The following is a 16,546-nucleotide window of genomic DNA, read 5'->3' as shown; positions in this document are numbered from 1 at the left end:
TCCTTTCTTCCTACCATCTTGTGTCTCCCATCCTTTATTATGTTTGTCTATGACTCTGTGTCAACGGGAATTTAATGGAGATCAGGTAGATAGAGGAAAATGTTATTGGAGCACAGGTCTTCTATAGACAGTCCAAATGGTATTGGTTTCCTTCTTCAAATGAGATACACATAAGTTCAGTTAATCTTCATTTGGAAGTATTTTACTTTCAAAAATGTGAGACTATTTTCATACTTAAATATGTGAAATTCTTTGATTTCTAAAACGTTAAATATAAATCAAGCCGTGAAGATACATCTCAGTTACATTTCTCTCAGGCAGAAAAAGTGATCCCAAGGATACTGCTAAGGGCACTGGATTTGGTGGAAATGTCACCAGGAGTTACAGACGTGTTATTAGAGATGGTAGCACCACAATTGAGCACAGCAGGACATGTAAGGAGTGTCACAGACGTAGGAGAAAAGGCAGTGCCAAATTAGTGGACCATGGTCTGTATGGCTATAATAGGCAGCCGTGTGGGAAGATTGGAGTAAGGATGCTAAGGAATTAGTCGAGGACCACATGCTTCATTCCCATGTCGTGTACTAAATAATTCTTCTCTTGTCATCATCATCAATTTTGCAGCATTGATGAGCCACCACTACAGTAGTTATTCATAGTGGGCCAGATTTTAGTACCTACGCGCAGGCAAGGATTTGTGCGCGCAACCCGGTGCGCACAAATCTACGCCTGATTTTATAACATGCGCATGCAGCTGCGCACATGTTATAAAATCCGGGGTCTCCGTGAGCAAGGGGTTGCACACTTGTGCACCTTGCGCGCGCCGAGCCCTAGGGAAGCCCTGATGGCTTTCCCTGTTCCCTCCGCCCACCCCCACCATCCCCTCCCTTCCCCTACCTAACCGCCCCCCCCCCCCAGCCCTACCTAAAACCCCCCCCTGACCTTTATTTTTCAAGTTGCGCCCAGGCGTAGGATGCGCGCGTCGGCCAAGTGCCGGTGCGCGATCCCCCAACCTAGAGGCCCTACAGAGGCCTCTGGCCACGCCCCCACCCTGGACCTCTCCCGCCCCTTATTTCAAGCCCCAGACATACGTGCATCCCGGGGCTTGCGCGCGTCGCCGGGCCTATGCAAAATAGGCTTGGCGTGCGTAGGGCTTTTAAAATCTGCCCCAGTATGAGAGAATCATCTAGACACTGCAAATTGGAAAAAATGTTAAAGTTTCATATTTTGTTCTCATTCGACTCAAGCTAAAGGGTAGTGTGCCTATTTCCTAATGTTGTCTTTCTTTCTCCTCTTACCCATTTTTCTCTCATTGTATCCCCTCTTTCCCAGATGGCATGCCTGGATAACTTTGGCTTCTGTCGTTGGCTAAGGGGGAGAGGGATGGGGATGTGTTCTTTGAGATTAAGCCTCTCAGCATGGCTTTAGCACCAGTATGCGTCCTCACTATAGGGATGGCCACCTCTCCTCCCCTCAGTTTGAGCATGTCATCTCTGCATTTTGTCTGCGTCCTGGCAGTTCTATTGGACAAGATACTTGAAACTGAATGCTCTGCAGCGCTGCACCACATGCTGTCTCTAACTTTAATCTCAATTTCAAAGTACATAAAGTAATAGCAATTCTCACATTTCTGTTTTGTCTTGTTTTTTTTTTATTTTTTCATCTTGAGGTAAATCATATCTGTAGTAAGAAACATGAAAGGTTTCTTATATGGGAACATTGAAAGATGCCCTTCTGATTGGGTTACTGTCAGTAAATTTACTGGCAATCAATTAAAAAAAAATGCCATGTCTATAAAAAAAAAATAATTTCATGCCGGGAAAAATATCATGAGCGATGGGGCTCTGTGTCTCCAGGACTGAAGACATAGATAGGTTCGGTGAGGCTGCAGTACTTGGGAATTGGAGATTGCATTTTGTTGTATAAAGGGGTGAATCTCATGCAAATTTGCTTAAAATGGCCATGGTAAAATATATGTCATTAAAAAAAAAAGTTAGAATGTCAGTAAAAATCTGGCAGACTGTCAGTTAAAAAAACAAACAAACAAAAAACATAATTTTTATGCACTAAAAACCATGGCTTCTGGCGCTCTGATAATTTTCCCTTCTGGCAAAGCACTTTTTCTGTTCTGCATTGTCAGAAAATACTTGAATACTACATTAGTAAGCTAACTTTCTATATGTATGTGTTACATGCCCCAATCTGATCAGTAACGTGGTATGGGCAGAAAACAGTTCTCTCACTGCTGCTCTGTACAGTTGTATGCCACTGTAGTGAGCCCTGAGCCATATTGTTACAGAGACTCAGGACTGAGTTTATTTGTGGAGAGAGCTTTGCCAACAACTGATCTGGAAATTTAGAAAATTGTGTTGCTGCTGGAAGCAGAGAAACTATTTCAGTTTAATTGCCCTTGATTTTCCAAGCAAGGTATAAGAAAATTATCAAACCAGATGCAAGACCTAAAAGAGATGATATCAGTTGCATTTGTGTGTTCTGCAGTTTATGGTACCATGATGTAATACTCCATTGAAAGACAGTGGGTAAGAAGAACTTTCCTGAAAGGCAGAGCAAAAAAAAGTTCACGTGTTTATTACTGAAATGAAAGACTGATTCTCTGACTATGGGAGCATGGACAACTCTGCTGCAGAACCTGCTACTTTTCGTATATTGATGGGATGGCGTTAATAGAGGCCCATATTCAAAGGGATTTGTCTGGCTAAATTCAGACTTATCTGGCACAACAACTATGAGAGAAATCACAGATCCCCCAATAACCACAATACCCAACACAACACAACAGGGAATCATGTAACTAATAACACTTATTTGTTATTACACTGTATAAACATATTCTAGTTAATAAAATTTGTCATACCTATTATTTAATTGCAAAAACAGTAAACAATTTATTATATTGCACTTTTCATCGTACATAAATAAACTTTACATACACAGTCTTATAATAACATCATATCAGACAGTACATATCACCATATATATATACCCTCACCTTCAAATTATGTATTATAATGAATTTATTGTACAAAATGTCCGAACATGCCCTCAATGATAACAGCGACCTTGGAGGGAAGGGGGAAAGCCATCGGGCTCACCTTGGGCTCGGCACGCGCAAGGTGCACATGTGTGCACCCCCTTGCGCGCGCCGAGCCCAAATTTTATAACATGCGCGCGGCAGCACGCACATGTTATAAAATCGGGCGTAGATTTGTTCGCGCCGGGTTGCGCGAACAATTCTACGCCTGCGAGTAGATTTTAAGATCTGGCCCACTGTATTTCAAGTCCCACCCTCCACCAGTGAACGCGCTCACCCTCCAGTGCCACCCGTGCTATGTTTTAAGTCCTGCCTTCTCACTCCCCAAGCAGCCAAAGTACCTGCTGTCTGGTAACATGAATGCAGTTCAAGCAGGCCTTGTCCACCAGAAGCACGCAGTTTCCCTGGCTTCTCATAAACAGGCCGATACAGTACAGTGTGCTCCGACAGAGCGCACTATTAACCTGTCATTGGACGCGTGTTTTCCCTTACCCCCTTATTCAGTAAGAGGCAGAAAACGCGCGTCCAACCCGCTGAACCTAATAGCGCCCTCAACATGCAAATGCATGTTGATGGCCCTATTAGGTATTTGCGCGCGATTGAGAAAGTAAAATGTGCAGCCAAACCGCACATTTTACTTTCAGAAATTAGCGCCTACCCAAAGGTAGGCGCTAATTTCTTCCGGCACCTGGAAAGTGCACAGAAAAGCAGTAAAAACTGCTTTTCTCTCCACCCTCCGACTTAATATCATGGCGATATTAAGTCGGAGGTCCCGAAGAGTAAAAAAAGTTAAAAAAAAAAGAAAAAACAAATTTGAAGTCGGCCGGCGGCTGTCGGGTCGAAAACCGGATGCTCAATTTTGCCAGCGTCCGGTTTCGAGCCTGTGGCTATCAGCGGGCTCGAGAACCGATGCCGGCAAATTGAGCGTCGGCTGTCAAAACCCGCTGACAGCCGCCGCTCCTGTCAAAAAGGAGGCGCTAGGGACGCGCTAGTGTCCCTAGTGCCTCCTTTTGCCCGTTTCTACCGCCGGGCCTCATTTGAATACTCCATAGCGCGCACAGGCGAGTGGCCTGTGAGCGCGCCGGCGCCCGCTCTCCCGCGGACTTTACTGATTCGGCCTGAAAATCAGAAGTGCAGTGCTGCAGCGTGAGGGAGCATCAGTAAGCATGAGAGAAGCCTGGAGCTACCACCAGTGAGGATGAGTGCTGTTGCAGTGTGGTGGGGGGTGGGGGAGGGTGGGAGATTCTCAGTGGGTGGAAGGAGAGAGAGAGGGGCATGCTAGGCAGGGGATGGTGGTAGAGATAAGGATGCTGCTGGGTGGGTGGGTGGGAGAATCTATTAATGTTGTTTTACTGTCCTGGCTTCTGTCCAGCTCCAACATTTACCTGGAAAAATGAGTCATTTTTTTTCTCCTGTTTTTGTTCTTATCATAAATAAACCCTGATAAGTTCCTTGGAAAAATAAAGAACAATAAAAATAGAAAATGAAGGTCCCTTGCTGTACTGTAATCAAATCAAGAAGGAGTGGCAGAGTTATTGTAAGAAGACACTTTACAGCAGTATCCCTCCCGTCAAGGACAAAGGGTGATTAACTGAAATTGTAGCGTGCCTGATTAGCATGTGAAAGGTAAGTAGATCAAATAGTTAAGCAATGGAACAAATTAGCTTGAAAGGTGGTGGAACTTCTGTCATCTGATATTTTGAAATGCAAACTAGATGAAGACCTGCACCAGTACAGTGTCTCCTGCCCGGAGGCAGAGGATAGACTACCTGTGCACTCAAGCTCCTTCTTTTACAATTCTTCTGTCACTACACATTCAACTTTCTCTTGGCAGTGTCTCTAACACTAGACGTGCAGCAGGCATAGCAGTATCCCATGGTCCTCCTGTTTACCCTCTGCTCACAGGTCTCTGGCGTGGATAGAACCAGAAAACGGAAGCATGTTGGTTGGGAGGGGTGTGTGAGAGAGAAAGCGGCACAAGGGGGTTTACTCTGTGCTGCAGGATTCAGTATAGAAACAAAGAACAGCAGACTGACAGAATACGTTTGGAGCAGACGAGGACGATGCTGTTACAAATTGATGAAAAAGGGCTTTTTGTTGCATTGTAGTGTCTCATAATAAACATTATCAACTTTTCCTTCCCCTATCATTAAGAATTAAGTTTTCTGGTTGAATAACATTAGATGAGGGTTCAGTCGTTTTTTTGGGGGATGGGGAGCTGGAAGTTTTCAAAAGGCCCGGCGGCGCACATAAAGCCCCGGGACATGCATATGTCCCGAGGCTTTTCTGAATGGGCGGGACGGGGCGAGGAAGATGGTCCGGGGGCGTGGCGGGGTGGCCGGGGGCATGGCTGGGTGGTCCAGGGGCGGTCTGGGAGGCGTGGCCGAGGACTCCGGCACAGCGGAAAGGTGTAGGGAGGAAAGGAAAGTTCCCTCTGAGGCCGCTCTGATTTCGGAGCGGCCTTGTAGGGAATGGGGAAAGCCAGCTGGTCTCCCCAAGGGTTCGGCGCGTGCAAGGTGCACTAGTGTGCACCCCCTTGCACTGTGCGCGCATGTTATAAAATCGGGCTTACATTTGTGTGCACCAGATAGCATGCACAAATGTAGGCCGCGCGCATAACTTTTAAAATCTGCCTCTTAGTCTGGCCAATAGATGTCACCGTTGTGCAATAGTTTTCTCCCACCAGGGACTGTGAATGCTGCCTCCGTAGCATCCCTTATCCCGGCCCACTCAAAGTGCAGAAATCAGGTCAGGGGAATTAAACCCAGGGTCTGCTGCATGGTACTGAGCCAACTTCACACTACCAGTACTATTGAGCACATCGTGTAGAAAAATCACACCAACTGTCTATAATGAATGCATTTTTTGTTTAAGCACTTGTAATAAACAGCACAGACTGAGTCCTGCCAAATTTGTACAAAATCTGGTTAGCATTGTGGAATCCTAGAATTGTCTCACAAACCTGATTCCTTTCGGATTTTTGTTGTATTGAGCCTACTTGGTTGACAAAGAATCAAATTTTGGAATATTTTACTGGACTGTGAAGAAGTGGCCCAGACTCCCTCCTTAACCAGTTTTAAATGCTGTTTGAAGTGCTGTAATAAAGTTGGAATCTTGTAAAAGAGGCTGGAGTCAGTGTAGAGTGTTTCTTCTCCAGGCCTGAAGTTGCTCAGTCCCATATTTGGTGTCAGTTTGGGGATTTTTTCGCTTCACAAGGCACAGAGAAAACCCAAGTCTCCAAGGGAAGAAACAGAAAAAGAAAATGTTTTGTTGCATGTGTGGCCTGCCAGAGAAGCAGTTTGGAGGCAAAGCAGGACTGCAGTGTGCACCAGAGCACTGAAGAGTTTAAAAGAGTGTGACTCAGGGAGCACACAGAAGTAAAATAGCTGCCAAAATTTTCAGTTTGAACACAGAGAATTGAGCAGAGTAAGTATGAAAACAAAAAAAAATTGGGCTAGGTAGGCGTTGGGGAAGAGAGGGGAAAAGGTAGGAAGGGTAGTTTTTTTTAAATTTTATTTATTTAGATTTATATTCCGCTTTTTGCACTTTTTTCAGCACTTTTTTCAGCACTTCAAAGTGGACTACATTCAGGTATTGTAGGTATTTCTCTATCCCCAGAGGGTTTACAATCTAAGGCCTGGATTCTTTATTCATCGCTGAATGATGAATCCAGCGAAAACGGGGAGCGGGGGGGGGGGGGTGAAGGGAAGCGGGCCTGCAAAAGCCTGCAGCCTTCGCACCACTGCGGTCTGCCGGCTTTCGCACCGAATCGCACCACTGTGAAAGGTGGTGCTATTCGGTACGCTACTGCCGACGATAACGTTGGTAACATTATCGCTGGCAGCAAAGACACCACCGACCCCGCCCCCTCCCTGCCCTGACTCCTCCCCTCCCCTAATTTGCATGCTATCGCACGTGAAAAGGACCTTTTCGCATGCGATAAGCCTTTGATAAATGATCCCATAAGTTTGTACCTGAGGCAATGGAGGGTAAAGTGACTTGCTCAAGGTCACAAGGAGTGACAAGGGTAGTTAGGGGGATAGGGAACTGGGGAAGGCCCTGTTGCATCGCCATGTGTTTCTTTAGAAAATTTCCCCCTTTGCGCGTGTTAGAGGATACCCACCCACACATGCGCATGCCATATTAAAAATCGGCCACTTATGTACACGGGAATCATATTTTATAACATGGCATGCGGCGATACATGCATGTTATAAATTGGCATGTCCATGTGCGCGTGCCGGGAACGCGCACACGCATAGGTTTTGAAATTGACCCCTAAATTAATTCTTTGCTTCAGTATTCACTGAGGAAGATATAAGAGATATACCCATGCCAGAAATGATATTCAACAGTGATGATTCAGAAGAACCAAAACAAATCTCTGAACCTGGAAGATGTACTAGGGCAACTTGACAAGGAGTAGCAAATCACCTGGACCAAATGGTATACATCCTAGAGTACTGAAAAAACTGAGAAATGAAATTGCGGATCTGCTATTGGAAATTTGTAAACTATCAGAAACATCATCTATGGGATCTGAAGACAGGAGGATTGCCAATGTAATGCCAGTTTTTAAAAAGGGATCAAGGGGTGATCCAGAAAATTACAGACCAGTGAATCTGACATTTCTGCCAGGCAAAATGGTAGAAATTATCATAAAGAATAAAATTTCTGAATATTTAGATAGGCATTGTTTAATGAGATAAAGCCATCATAAAGAACAAAATTGTTGAATTTTTAGATAGGCATGGTTTAATGAGATAAAGCTAACATTGATTTAACCAAGGGAAGGCTTGACTCACAAATTTGCTACATTTTTTGAGGGTTTAAATAAACATGTGGATAAAGGTGAGCCAGTTGATATAGTGTATGTGGATTTTCAGAAAGCATTTGACAAAGTCCCTCATGAGAGACTTGTTAGGAAATTAAAAATTCATGGGATAAGGGGCAGTGTCCTACTGTGGATTGCCAACTGGTTAAAAGATAGGAAACAGAGAGTAGGTCTAACTGGTAAATTTTCCCAATGGTGAATAGTGGAGTGCCCCAGGGATCTGTTCTGGGACCACTGTTTTTTAATATATTTATAAATGACCTGGAAATGGGAACAACAAGTGATGTGATCAAATTTGCCGATGACACAAAATTATTCAAAGTTGTTAAATCGCAAGAGGATTGTGTGAAATTGCAAGAGGACATTACAAAACTGGGAGACATGGCCTGTTAATGGCAAATTAAATTTAATGTGGACAAGTGCAAAGCGATGCACTTAGGGAAGAGTAACCCAAATTATAGCTACATAATACAAGGTTCCACATTAGGAGTTACAACTCAGGAAAAGGATCTAGGTGTCATCATTGATAATATGTTGAAATCTTCTGCTCATTGTGCAGCATCAGTCAAGAAAGCAAATAGAATGCTAGGAATTATTAGGAAAGGAATGGAAATTAAAACAGAGAATATCATAATGCCTCTGTATTGCTCCATGGTGCAACCTCATCTTGAGTTTTGTGTGCAGTTTTGGTCACCACATCTCAAAAAAGATATAGCAGAATTAGAAAAGGTACAAGGAAGGATGACCAATATGATAAAGGGGATGGAACAATTCCCTCATGAAGAAAGGCTGAAGAGGTTAGGACTCTTCAGCTTGGAGAAGAGATGGCTGAGGGGATATATGATAGAAGTCCATACAATAATGAGTGGAATGGAATGAGTAAATGTTAATCAGTTGTTTACTCTTTCAAAAAGTACAAAGACCAGGGGCACACAATGAAGTTACTAGGTATTACCTTTAAAACTAATAAAAAAAATATTTTTTACTCAATGCATAATTAAGCACTGGAATTCATTGCCAGAGGATGTGGTGAAAGCTATTAATGTAGCTGCATTTAAAAAAAGTTTGGATAAATTCTTGGAGAAAAAGTTAATTAACCAATATTAAGATAGAGTTGCAGAAATCCACTGCTTATTCTTGGGATAAGCAGCTGGGGATCCTTCAAGGTACTTGTAACCTGGCTTGGCCACTGTTGGAAACAGAATACTGGGCTTGATGGACCTTTGGTTTGACCCAATATGGCAAGTCTTATGCTCTAACTAATTCTGTATGGATAAAGAGAAAATCATCAAGTGCCAAGAGATGTATTCAGAGACCAAGAAATTGTGGCCTACAGATACAGATATGGTCCTAATTGTTTGTGCACCACTGGCCTGATTAAAAAGAGATTACCTGTACTTAGGATGGGCAATTTTCAAAGACCCTGTTTCTGCAGGGAAAGCACTATTGTACCTTTGGAAATGGCTTTGAAAATTGCCTTCTCTATGAATTTTGCAGTGATTCCCTGCTGAGTCCAAGTCTCCAAACAGGAAATACTGGAACAGCACAAGGATTGCTTGCTATCCCTGTAGTTTTACATTCAGATTCCCTGTTTAATGAAATTCATTTTTATTCATTTATTAGTTTAAATTACACGGTTGTTAAATAATGCTGCTTATTTTGCTTTCTCTTTTAAAATCATGGCTGTTATTTTTTACTTAGTAAAACAAGCAGACTTACATAAGACTAGCAAAGATCAGTCTCCTCCATGCGCTAATGACAACTGCTGCTTAGCTATCTTTCTGGCCCTCATGTAATTTTTTTTCCCTTGATGACTACAATGCTCTCTGGAGACTTCCAGCCTCCCACCTTCACTTAATAACATTTCACTGTAGCAGAAGCAGCCACCGTTGCGAATGGTAACAGGTTCTCCTCTAATAACACTCAACACCAGCAGGCATTAACATTAAAAGCAGCAATGGCTTTCTCTGTAGATTCATTGTGTCTCCTCTTCAGGTTGGAAGGCAGGCTCTGCCAATGGGAGAGCATGGTGGAGGATTTAATCTGTAGACTGTGCATCATTTCTGGTAAATTTATGCGTTTAATGTTAAAACAGTGAGGCAGAATGCTTCCTTCACTACCACCGCCAAGTCTCTCCATCTCCTAGGCTTGCAGAGTAGAGCCTCTTTTGAACGTCATGGTTCTCCATCTCTGCTCTGCCTGTCTATCTGCAGTGCAGTTACATTCAAAGCCAAGTTCCTACTATTGCAGTAATCGTGTCAAAAATATAAAGAAAAGCTATATTTAAAACCAGATGACATTTCCAAATCCACACCCCCTTTTCGCATGTGATCACTAAATGGGGCGGAGTCGGCCCGGAAGAGGAGGAGTCGGGGCGGCACCGGGGCCAACTCTGCGGTGACATCGCTGGCTGCGAAAAGTAAGGACCCTTATCACTGCTAGTTTCGCGCCGAATAACTACACCTTTTATGAGTAGTTATTCGGTGCGAAAGCCGGCATCCAGTGCACCGCAGTGGTGCGATGACTGCCGGCTTTGCAGGCCCGCCCCCTGTTACAGCCGGATTTTCTAAGGTCTGCGACCTTAGAAAGTCCAGGCCTTAGTCTGATAAGGAAGAGTCTATGTTCTGTTGAAATAGCGTAACACTTCTTGTTTTATGAGGTGAAATTTGTGGTGTAGGTTGTTACTGGCAAAGCCAAAGCAGCTAAGTGAACTGCTGTACAGCTACTTAACCAACCAAAATCCATGCTCTGACAAATCCGATTGTTCTTAAAATGACTGAAATTGTAACACTGTCATCTGATAAGTCTCTTTTTTCTGTTTTTTGGGTTTTTTTAAATTTAGTGGGAACCACATTTTTCAAGGGCTTGCTGCTGGCATAGCTGTAAATGAGAATGGACGAGGCCAAATAATAGGTATGAAAAGGCATGGTAATGTATTTTGATTAATAATAATGAAATATTTTGGATTTAAGTTCTCTGTGCCCATCCACCCTCTGACACAGAGCCACCCTTGCTCTCTTGCTTACCAGGTGTTCCTTTTGATTCTCATACAGAGACTTCTTGTGGTGGCACTGGTTTTGACATCTCTATTGAGCTCACAAGCTTCTTTGTAGATCATGATAACAAGTGGCCAGTCACGTGCCTTGCCTACCTTCGGTCAGAAGCTCTTATTTCATGTATAGGTGTCTCACAAAGTGATGTTGGGAGTAGAAGTTGCACTTATTCCATTGTTCTGCTTCTATGCTAATGATACAGGTAATCTTGCCATGTTTCTTAAATCTGCCCAGCTATCTGTAATATATTTACAGGTTGATTTTAAAAGCCCTACGTGCGCCAAAGTCGGGAGATAAGCGAGTATCTCGGGCCATCGCGCACCATGCAGATTTTAGGAGGCACCCGAGTACGCGTGTATCTCCCGGCCCTCGCACAGATTGGGAAGTCAGAAAAGAGGTGAGGCCTGGGGCAGAGTCTGGGCAGGGCATGGGCGGGACAGTGGCGTTCCGAGTATGAAACCTGAATGCATGTAAGTATTTACACACACAAGCATGCGCCAGGGTCCCCTATTGTGTAACTTCACTTCTGCTATGGGTGGCATGTATGTTTTAAATTTAAAAAATAATAGGGTAAAAGGGAGGCTATCTAGCGAGGGGTTTAGGAAGTGTTATTTTTTACCGGGGAGAAATGGGAATGAACTGGGGAAATGGGTATTTGCGTCAGCGCACATGTCTAACAAAATCCCCCACTTTACGCGGTAGAGACGGCATTTATGCACACGTCCCTGTAAAATTACACGCACATGTACGCACATACAGCCAATTTTATTACGTGCACGCATCTACGCACATATGTTATAAAATGGCCGTGTCCGTTTTTTTGATCCGGCATACGTGCTTACATGTACGTCCGCACGGCTAATTAAAAGTTACCGTCTAGGGTGCTGTTGTAAGACCCATGTGCATCTGTAAGGATAGTTCTTGCTTTCATCATTTCACAGATCTGTTTAGATTTGGTTCTGTTAAATGTAAAGCCACCCTTAGTGACATGAGAGGATCTTCTACAACTCCATGAATGCATACAAAAACTCGTTTGAGGGATTGCATGGATTGGTATAACAGTAAACGAGCTTGTCAGTTGTAGGCCACCAGTTCAAACATGGCTTAGACCAGTAGTGAGCAAAAAATCATTTTGACAACCGCTGACCATACTAAAAGTTTTCTGGAAGATAAACAGGATTTCTGTTTTCTGTGCTTTAAATAAGTTATCCTTCTGAATTCCTAGTCATTGGTGTTCAGAGGGCCCTGGCTGATTATAATGTGCAGGTGAGTGGTTCTGCGTGATATTCACTAAGTCGTGTAACTGTGAAGGACACTGGATCTTCTGTCTCGGTGTCTTTGACAGTAGTTACGTTGAGTGCTCTTTCAGCATTGGTGAAAGTGAATACAAGTCATGAAATTTTGCAGAAATGTGTTACACTTATTACACATGCATTTTAATGTTTTGCAGAAGTTGAAGATAGCTGAAGTTATCTTTGTCTCTGTTAATTGTGGGGATTGGGGGAGGGAACATACACACACTCTTTCATTTTTAGATATCAGATAGCTGCTGGTGTATTAAACAAAATCTTTGTATTTGTAAAATGTGTGAAATAGTAGCCTCACGTGAGAGGTTTAACATACCCATAAGAAGCACGCTGTCTCTTCAACTGCTTCCTTAAAAAAGGAACAGTTCTGCTCTTTGAGGAAAAGCTATGGAAGATAGGACTGTTCAGTCTGGAGAAGAGACGACTGAGGGGGATGTGATAGAGGTTTTTAAAGTCATGAAAGGACTTGAACAAGTTAATGTAAATCAGTTATTTACTCTCTCAGATCATAGAAGGACTAAGGGGCACTCGATGAAGTTAGCAAGTAGCTCATTTAAAACAAATTGAAGAAAATTATTTTTCACTCAGAGCTTAGTTAAGCTCTGGAATTAATTGGCAAAGGATGTGGTTACAGCAGTTAGTGTAACTGGAAAAATCCATAAATTGCTATTAATTAATAAGCAATAGTAGCTTGAGATTTATTTTATGTTTGGGTACTTGCCAGGTGTTTGTGACTTGGATTGGCCACTGTTGGAAAAAGGATACTCGGCTTGATGGAATGTTGGTGTTGTGGTCCTGCCCGCATCCCGCGGGCAGTCCCCCACCTACCTTCTTTCTCCGAAGAGGCCTGCTAGGCCGCTGCCGATGTTGTCCACAGAAGGGCCGAGCCGCGTGCTCCTGGCTCCTCCGCAGTCCTAGCACCACCGCCGGGAGTCTCCTCTTCGAGGTGCGGAGCCACTCCTGCTGCCTGCTTCATTCTTTGCAGCAGGACCTCCGTCACCGATGCCGCGTTCTTCGGGCCTCCCACCAGGCAGAGATGCCGTCGATGCATGTTGCTGTCCTCCGTTCTGTTCCTCCTTCTTCTGCTCAGCTAGGGTGGGCACGCGCCTCATCCACGGTATTTAAAGGGCCAGTGGTGGGAAAAGCCCCCAGCCCTTTGGAGTGATGTCATCAGCATGTTCCTGCTTCAGCCTTATAAAAGGGCCCTGCTTCCATTCCTCAGTGCCTTCGGATCGGGTTTGCACAGCGTCTTTGTTTCTTCCTTCCGATCCAGGTCTTCCATGGTCGCATCCTGCTGCCTTGATGGATCTTTGTTTCCGTGTTCTTCATATTCCTGAACTTCGCCCCTTGATGTCCTGATGTTCAGATGTCCTGACGTCCCGTTGTCCTGAGGTGCCATGTTCCTTGTTCCTAATGTCCGATGTTCCCGTCTTGACTTCGTCTGTTTCTTCTTCAGCTCTTCATCCAGTCCCCAGGTCCCTCATCTGTCCACCTCTCTTAGCGTGCCATGTCGTGGTCCGTGACCAGCCCATGGATTGGCTGTGTAGGGCGCCTCGTGGTACAAGGCCTTCTTTCTCGTATGCAGTTGCAAGCCTCTGGGAGACTTCTGTTTTAAAGCCTTGTTCCTGAGTATCTTGTTCCCCTGTCTAACGGAGTCCCCTTGTGCCTGCTTCCCATCCATGCCTAATGACTCTGCCAGAACCTGCTCCGCTCCAGCGTGGTCCGGCGACCAGCCACAGGCGGCTGTGTAGGGCGTGCCCCAGGCAGGCCTCTACTCTGAATCTTCGTCATGTTCCAGTCTCAAGTTCCATACCTTCACCTGGAGTCTGCTTCGTGTTCAGCGTGGTCCATGACCAGCCATGGGGCAGCTGTTGTAGGGCACGCTGTGATGCTGTTCTCACCCATTACTTTTGCCTGACTCTTGAATCCTTGCCTGAAACTTCTCAGCAACTTGAATCCTTGTCTGAGTCTTCTGAATATCTTGAATCCTTGTCTGAGTCTTCTGAGTTTCCTGAATCCTTGTCTGAGTCCTCCGAGTCTTCTGAGTATCCTGAGTCCTTGTCCGAGTATCCAAATCTTTGAGTATTCTGATTATCCAAGTCTATGTCTGAATCCTCTGAGTATGGAGTCTTCATGTTCCTGCCCTCAGCCTCCGTCTGGCCTCACGCACTCATCGTTCCCCAGCGACGGGTCCGGAAGGGCTATCGAGTGGCCGGAGGGCTACTCTTGAGATCAACATTACGTTGCTGGATCTCATTGGTGTGTGTAGGTCCAGTGGAGGTCTGAGCCTGCGTAGTTCCTGTTCTGGATAATCCTTGCCTTGTCTTCGCTCCAGCCTTGCTCCTGATCCACCCGTGCTCGTACCAGCTCACCTCTCATGGTGTATCTTGGGGCTCCTCCCTGAGCTGCGCCGTGACCCAAGGGCTCACATCCTACTTCAGATGGGTCCGTGCCTCCGCGCTCCTAACAGGGCCTGAGGGTGTGCTTCCGCAACAGTTGGAGGAGTAGCATATTGGTTCAAACCCTACTGTCGCTCCTTGTGACCTTGAGCAAGTCACTTTACCCTTTGTTGCCTCAGATACAAAATTAGATGGTAAGCCCTGTGGGGATAAGGAAATACCTATAGTATCTGAATATAATCCACTTTGATGTACACTTTGAAGTGCCGAAAAGTGAAATATAAATATCTTATGCTCCATAACTAATCTGGCTTTCAGAATACCTGCAATGATTGTTCTCATATTCAGTGCCTTTAGAGACTAACAATCATGCCAAGTTGTATAAGCCAGTTGTCCTGAAAAACAGACCTGCATTTGTAGTCTCTGAGGACACTAGAGTTGTCCATCATTGCTTCAGAAGCGTGAATAATCTTGTATAAAATTTAAATTAGGATTCAACAACAAGGTTATTTGCAGCCATTAACACACAGAGAGGGGAAGGGGAGAAAGTTAGGGGTGTGCATTCGTTTTGAACGCATATGTAAAACGCAACTTATTTTTTTTTTAAACTTAAAAAAGTGATGATGCGCAACGCATCGCGATTTTCAACTTATTCAACATAGCTATGTTGAATACGTTGAACCTAAATAAACACTTAAACCCCCCACCCTCCTGACCCCCCCAAGATTTACCAAAACTCCCTGGTGGTCCAGCGGGGAGTCAGGAAGCCATCCCTGTATTCCTTTGCGAGGAGCACGTGACGTCGGCGTCACGTCGGAGTGACGTGTACGTCACGTGCTTCTCCGCGCCTCCGCTCCCGGACCCCCGCTGGACCCAACCGGAACTTTTGGCCAGCTTGGGGGGGTCAGGGGGTTCGCAAAGGAATACAGGGATGGCTTCCTGACTCCCCGCTGGACCACCAGGTAGTTTTGGTAAGTCTTGGGGAGGGATTAAGGAGGGTGAGGGGTTTAAATTTTTATTTAGGGAACCGGTGAACGTATGGACAGACCCTCAACTTATGGAATTCTCCATATGTCCATATTGAACGAAATCGACCTTCAACTTATCAACTTATCAACGCAAACTTTTTGTCTGCACATCCTAGAGAAAGTCATAGCCTCTTACCTACAAATCATAGAATATTTCTTTTATTCAGTATCCATAAAACTCAAGTTGCATCCAGATCAAAACTTGCAATTAGCTCTAGCACAAACTCCCTCTGATATGTAGGAATTTGCAAAAAAAAAAAAAAAGACAGGGATCAGCAGTGTGAATGTGCACGATCACAGACACGTCACACCGTTATATGCATGTCACACATCACCAAATAGGTGCTGTATTCATAGGTTCCTCTAGAGTCCTAGTTACACATCATGGTGAGTTTTTAACCTCAGTGCTGATGAGATTTATGGACATCTTGATATAAATTTATATTTCATGGTGACATAGAAGACATTGATACAGGGCTGTGCATTCTTTCCCCACTTCTGAATCAAACTTCTATCCAGAAGGCACATGTGCAGCAAGAATTTGGCAGAAAAAGGCTGAATGTTTTCTCTTTTTTCGTTCTCAAAGCACACGAGGTGATTTTTTTTTTTTTTTTTACATCAATTAAAAAGCTGTCCTAGTTGTGCATGGATATCACATTTTGTGTGTTGCCATGGCAGTGTTCTTTTCATTAAAAGACAAGCTATCACTAGCCAGACTGGTGACACAATGCATTACACTGTCCTGGACTAGATGGGCAGACTTTTCTGCTATACATTGAACCCATCAATAAAGCAAAAACTAATTAGGCTGTTCTATTCACCCTCCTCAAATGCTTTCATGATGATGATGTTTCAGGAAAGCATTGTTATTTT

General features: G+C 44.3%; 1 protein-coding gene across 1 annotated transcript in view; it reads left to right on the top strand.

Annotated features, from left to right (window-relative positions):
• The window catches only part of FBXO10 (F-box protein 10), a 286,312-nt gene that overhangs the window by 175,378 nt on the left and 94,388 nt on the right, over positions 1–16,546 (top strand). Inside the window, exon 7 of the mRNA XM_029603080.1 lies at positions 10,729–10,799. Within this exon, the coding sequence (XP_029458940.1) occupies positions 10,729–10,799 (71 nt within the window). The remainder of the gene's footprint in view (positions 1–10,728; positions 10,800–16,546) is intronic.

The sequence above is a fragment of the Rhinatrema bivittatum genome, chromosome 1 (assembly GCF_901001135.1).
Source record: "Rhinatrema bivittatum chromosome 1, aRhiBiv1.1, whole genome shotgun sequence".
Taxonomy (NCBI): Eukaryota; Metazoa; Chordata; class Amphibia; order Gymnophiona; family Rhinatrematidae; genus Rhinatrema; species Rhinatrema bivittatum.
Note: the sequence above shows the minus strand (reverse complement) of the source record. Positions and strands in the feature narration are given on the sequence as shown.